Source organism: Folsomia candida, unplaced genomic scaffold, assembly GCF_002217175.1.
Source record: "Folsomia candida strain VU population unplaced genomic scaffold, ASM221717v1 Fcan01_Sc018, whole genome shotgun sequence".
Taxonomy (NCBI): domain Eukaryota; kingdom Metazoa; phylum Arthropoda; class Collembola; order Entomobryomorpha; family Isotomidae; genus Folsomia; species Folsomia candida.
In genome coordinates, this window is record NW_019091210.1 from 329381 (window position 1) to 336184 (window position 6804).

At 38.6% G+C, this 6804-nt stretch overlaps 1 protein-coding gene across 1 annotated transcript; it reads right to left on the minus strand.

Annotated features, from left to right (window-relative positions):
* Positions 1-2870, minus strand: LOC110857223. The gene is made up of 7 exons (XM_022105838.2): positions 2716-2870; positions 2541-2614; positions 2330-2400; positions 1490-2266; positions 816-1269; positions 334-452; positions 1-255 (listed from the first exon to the last, which is right to left on the minus strand). Exons 2-7 carry the CDS (start codon positions 2590-2592, stop codon positions 172-174), a joined length of 1557 nt encoding a protein of 518 aa, XP_021961530.1. The 5' UTR covers positions 2593-2614; positions 2716-2870; the 3' UTR covers positions 1-171.
* Between the last annotated feature and the right edge of the window lie 3934 nt (positions 2871-6804).

A 6804-nucleotide genomic window follows, 5' to 3' on the forward strand; every position in this document is an offset into this window, starting at 1 on the left:
TTTCAGAAATGATGAAAAAGTTTACTTTATTTGTAAACATTTCCAATGCTATTTGTACTTCATTACCAAGACATTGAAAATAGATATGTATCGAAAACACATTGTTGTACATAAATAACGAATAAGTGACCATGTTGACGTGGAAGTCTGAATTTCTTAATCTCAAACTTATCAGCGAACCACTCCTCCCGTGACCTGAATTGGAGCACCGCTGCGTTCAAGGATTGGTCGTATTTTGCCCAGAATTTCCGGCACCTGAATTTAAGATAAAACTTTAGTACGCCCATTTTTTTTAATCGTACCAATTGCTATTCAAACTAAAAAGTCGCGTACCACATCGCCGCAGATTTTGACACTTTTAAATCCTCTGCTGTGTAAGATGAGATCTTCAATGCAGGAGACGAACTCGTCTTCTAAAATTTCAGCATATTCGAAGTGGACCCTTTTAACGCCTGAAAGACATATATATGTACTTATTCAAAATTTTCTTAAATTACAAATAAATAGAATTTGTTTAAAATCTTAATTTGTTAAATTAGATATTTATCATCATGTTTGTCTTTAAAAACACCTTTGCCTTTAAAAAAATTAGAGTAATAATTTGTTTGCAGGTTATTTGAGGTTATTTTAATCCACGACAGAACGAAATACTAGAAATAAACGCTATCAAGCGGACAGGGCATATAGTCAAGCGTAGGGTAAACCGCTACTGACGCCAATTTCTTGGACCATGCATATCTTCCAAAGAAATTCGACCACGTGGAAAACATACAAGAAATTAACAACTATGTAATTGACACAATTTTAATCCTCACCTTTCCAAGCCGCCATGTTTTCCAGGACTGCGTCAAACATGCAGGACGCATTGACATAGATACCGCGAAAGTTGGCCTCCTCCAGATCCCAGGTTCGGTACGGCGTCATTATCTCGTTTACCTCCTGGATGGAATTTTTAAAACCGAGAACTGCCCAAAGGTCGAATTTCTTAACGGCAGGAAATACTTGGACAATCTGTTGCCCGATTGAGTTCGCATCCTCCAAGAAGTGTAGGCCCAGATCTATAAATTTAACTCCACGATGTCGCTTCCATAAATTGAGATGCTGCGACAAAAGGAATCCCTCTGAGGGCGTCATGACGCCAAGACCCAGGCTCTTCAGGGCTGGGAGGTGACCCTCGTTAAAAACATCGGGAAATAAGTACATCACAGCTTGATGGATGGAGAGAGACGTAAGTTTTGACATCACGGGAACGTCCAGATTCTCGATTTGCTACAATAATTATTATATTTATCATTTTATGCACTCCATAATATATTTTTAGTAGAAACATGTGTACGAAAATATTTACAATGTCAACTCATTCACTTCAAGAGGGTGTAATTTACACCCTCTTGGCGTGAGTATTTACAAACGTAACCCAGTTACATATATGTAATTACAAACTGACGTGAAATCTGTTATCGATTAAGCAATTTATGTAATTTTTTACCTGTGCCATGATCTCATCCGACCCGCCGCAGCTTAGTTTCAACTCTATCAGGGAATCCTTTACCTGCACCAACATTCCGATTGCATCGACCATATCCAAATTTCTGGAATGGCCGGACCTCATCAGGCAAAAGTCGAGATCTTTGAGATTTTTGCATCCCTCCAGATTCGGGTAGTAAGGCGAGACGACGTTTAAAGTGGTCAGATTGGGTGCCGAGTCCAGCAGGGTTTGAAGGAGGGGCTGAAACCCGTGCACGTCGACGCCCGTTTGTCGCGTCAGGCCGTGCAGTACAAACTTGATGGAGGTCAGGCTAGTTAGAAAGGGTAGTTTTTCAGTATACGCTGGATACTCCTCGATTGACGGGATCCACGAGACGAATATATCAATCTGTTGGATCTTCGTCGCGGATTTGTCGAGTTTTCTCATCCCGTTGACAAAAGCGGTCGCGAATTCAGTCTGGTTAACGAGAAAGCGGATTTCGCGAGTAAATTGGGACAGATGGGGGAGATCGGTGAAAATTTTGGTGATCACGGTGGCTTTCTTTGAGGTGGGGACGGAGGGGTCAAATTTATCGGAGATGGTGATGCACCGCATCAGATTTTGAGTCACGGGGGTCGCCTGGTATAAGTTTGACCCGTTGTAGCGGAAAAGCTGGGTGACGGGGAAAAAGGTCCGCTTTCCTAGCAAACTGCCGCCGACTTCCGCCCAATTTCGACACACAAGGCGACACATCTTCAGGTCGGTCAGATTAAGAAGGGCGAGGATGTGGTCGAGAATCTGGTGGAAATTCAAGATTTTATTCTAAATCAGGAAGGTATTTTAGAAATCGTGATGACTAACCAACGGATTCCGTAAAGCTTTCGACATCACGCTCATATTGTCGACTGATGATTTGTTCTCGACTTGAGAATCTGTAATTAAGCAAATAAAGCGGAACATGAATTAGCTCCTAATAATATGTAATAAGAATGAAGAAACGATCTTAAGTTTTTAGCTTAAAACACGCCATATTTAGAATTACAAATTATGAATTAAGTTTTGAATCATTTACTAAAATTAGGAGAGATTTTCCCCTCTAGTGAAGAGGACGTCCCCACCTCCATCCTGGGTGGATTTATGTTACGTCTAAAATCAGAAACACAAAAATACAACAAATATAAAAATGTGCGCTGCTTAATTTTATGAAAGACAATCTATTTAAATTGAAACGATTGGAGTCAATTTACCTTTCAAATACTTAAATCGACACTTCAGCGAGATTGGCAATCTTTAATTAGAGTAAATTTTAAAATGTAAACTTGGAAAAACAATTGGAACAACCAAAACACATTGAAACACGACTATAAATGTGATATGTGAATTTGTAAACAAAAACCTGCTGATGCGTCGCGGTTCCCCTTTGTTGGCTGCGTCGTGTATGAATGTAAATATATGTTCCATGAAAAATGAGCCACGAATTTACATGAAAATGTCTCGTATGCCAGTAGATGAACTTATACTTTACAGATCTTTACCAAATTACTCTCAAAATATATATGTACATATGCTTTGTCGAGACCTGTATGTATACTTGAGGAATAAATTGCATAGTCATGCCAAAAATGATAACAGAATCGACCAAAGTGGAAATTCCCGAAACCTTATTTCTTTATTTTTGCAGCTGATTAGACGGATTAGCTGGCTACATAGGTATGTCAAACAACTTTCAAGATTTCATGTACATTTTTAATGTAATTTATATGATGCAAAAATTGTAACTTTTTATTACAAGAGTGTACATAATTCAAGATTGAAGCATATGTAAGTACGTATTTTCCAAGAAATTAGAAGTATGTACATAATCCACCAAATACATAAGTACATATGTAAAATTGCCTTCATTTCACCCTCCGTCCCCTCGAGTGCACCTCGTCAATGTGACCCTTCACCTTTCTCACGGAATTAAACATTTTGCCACAAACCCCACAACAAAAAGCTTTCTCGGCCGTGTGTTTGCGCATGTGGGACATCAAATCGTACTCCAGCTTCCGAACCTTCTCCCCACAAAAGTAACAAGTCTCCATGTCTTCCTCGATTATTGGGGGATGCATCCATCTCATGTGCGACCCGAGACCTGGTTGCGACCCGGTCGAATATTTGCACTCGCTACAAGCGAAGGGTTTTTCGAGGGTATGAAGGCGCACGTGTGTTTCGAGGTTTACCCTGTAATTTTTGACCACTGTGGGACAAAAGTAGCAGAAAAAAGTGCGATCGCCGTGGTTGAGGCGGACATGTTTCCGGAGGACAATGACGTTCGAGAAGGTTTTTCCGCATGTGGGACAATTCGAGGGGGCGTGGGGGGTGGAGGGATGCGCCATTCGGATGTGGGTGCGTCGATCGCTTGGGCGTTTATATATTTTGGAGCAAAATTGGCACGGAAAGGAGTTCTCGGTTCGGTGGGTGTATTGGTGATCTATTTAGATTTTTAAGAAATTGCTAAATTTCTGAATTCTTTGCAAATATAAATAAATCAAGTTTTACTTCTTAAAGAACCACTCGTCCTAAATCCGGCAGAACATTTTCCACAAGGGTACGGCTTCTCGCCAACGTGAGAAGTAATGTGTGTGTACAAACCGTCCCTTTTCTTAAAAAAAAATAATTCCCGAATTCAAAATTTTGAACAAAATCACTTAAATTTTAATTTCCGAAATGATTTTAATTTTAGTACCTTGAATTTTGCCGTGCATAAAGTACACTCGAATTTTCGCTCTACAGTTTCATGCACCTCTCTCACATGTTGCTTTAATCCTGGTTTGGTAAAAAATCCTTTCGAACACGTGTAGCACCAGAACAGACGAGCCGCCACGTGGACAGCGGCGTGGTGCAGGGTCAACCCGCCTTGGGTCGTGTACGCCTTTGTCGCAGTTGGGTTGACCGCACTTGAAATTCTTTTTCCCCGTGTGCATCACCTTGTGCACTTTTAACGCAGTTTTTGTTTTGCACGTGACCACACAGTTTTGAAAATCGCAACTGAATCGTTTCCAATTTTTGTGTACGAGATGCAGATGACGCCGGAGACGTTCCAGAGTGCAGAATGATTTGGTGCAAGGGGTCACATTACACTGGTACGATTTTGATGGGTGGGGTTTTTCCGGAATGTGTGATCTCACGTGAGCATTAGCTATTCGTCGTGTTGGGAAGAATGTCGAACAGTGGGGACAAGTGAATTCCCTGGTGGGTCGAACTGGGGACATTTTATTTGGGAAGAATTACAGACTGGAAATATTTATTGTACTTGTGACTCAAATTTCCGGGAGGTAAAAATTGTATGTATTTATATATGTAAACGTTTTCTGAGGAGATTTAGTTTAGAAATTGTGCATGTACATATGTGAAGAGATTGGAAGTAACTACCGTAACTTCGTGGTAAGTAGAAGTAGTAAAAGTGAACCGATATATACATATATGTACATAGGTACCTTCGCAAAAAACTTAACCGGTGACAGATGCATTTATGTATACATATGTATACATATGTATACATATATATGTATTTACATACAGAAATATGCTATCTATTTACGTACGTGGAAATGTGTCCTATTCAATGCGGTACAGAACTTTGTTCTCAGGGAGTGCATTGTGATCATTTTTCATATATCACATCATTTCATATATCAAACAGCCAGTACATACATAGGTATGTTGTATGTAGTACAAAAGGTATCCTACCTGACAATAAAAGTCCAACCCAATTTTGTCACCTTTAGTTTGTCGGATCTCGTTAACCTTTTTTCAATATCCCTAGTTTTTTGTAGGTACGTATGTATGTATGTATACATACATACATACATATTTAATTGATGAATGTTCCCTTAGGTTCACTTTATATGTAAGTATCTACATAATTACGTAAATATGCATGTACTTAGGTGGGTATCTGTACTAAGAATAGATCTTTACGTAAACTCTAAGGAAGGTTGCGTAAAATTTTCGATGATACATATAACTGGTTTGTGCAAAATTTAATCATGGTTGAGGGAAAATTCTGCACCGTTGGATAAATTGAAATTTGCATAGGGTAAATTTTACACGGTCAGTAGTGTCATCCAACATTTTACTATTAGTCATTCCTGAGAAAATGTTTATCACATATATTTAATTTAGTGTACTATGTAGTAGTATATGTAATACTACTAATATTGATTTGATAAAACATTTTTCCGGGATTGGTAGGTTCGTTTTTGAGTAGTAAAATTCTCATTACCATGACTTTACTAGACCAGAATGCTCGTTATTTCCATGCCGGTACTAAATATATACTATTAATATCATATGCATCTGTACCACGACCAGATTTCAATACCAGTTTCCCAAGAGTGAGCGTGCGTAAATTTTGCTAGATACGTAACAGAAAAATACATATGTTAAAGTGGTTTGAAATCGTGTTTAGCGGTTGGCACGAAACCAAGAAAGTCAACAAAACACAGTTCCTATCACGAAACCAACCCTTTAGGAAAAATAAACCCTCCAAACGAATATAAAAAAGTAGCGTCAGAGCGATTCAAGTTTCCTATAAAATTATCACACATCCCATGACAATTATGTGTTGACTTTTGAACTTGATCTCAAGGTCATGAGGTCAAAAATAATAACGTCCTTGAAATCGCCGTCAAAATTCCTTTAAAATGACACCCCATATGACAATTATGCATTTTTTGACCTTTTACCTCGTCGTCAAGGTCATGAGGTTACAAATATTAACATATTTGAAATCTCCGTCAAATTTCCTTTAAAATGACACCCCATATGAAAATTAAAGTCCAATTTAATTTCGACCACACCCCCTGTCGCAGTAGGGTGAGGTCCGATTGACCCCATTTTCGAACTCGGCCGAGAACTAAAAATTAGAAACATAATGTCGAAAACGGCGTTTGATTATGTTAACTCGTTCTGGAGATATCCTGCTGACGGACGGACGGACGGACAAAACGATCACAATAAGTACACTCTTAGAACTGTGGTAATAAAAATGCTAAGTTGTTTGTTACCGAGCAGTTGGTAAACATTGATTTTCCCATTACAGTAATAAAATTGTTTACCAAAATTCATTATAATACAAAAAATGTATTTATTATTGTTTGGTATTATCGAGAAACCTCGAACGGTAACGTAAAGTTACCAAGCTATGTTAAATTAATACTGCAGTGAGAGAACATGAATAAGACTGCGCCGTATTAAATCATTTAGCCAGCGGGTAATGACTTAAAACTCGAATGCGGTGTATTTTTATTATTACTCCGGTAAATATTTTTTCAAACTCAATAATAAAATTA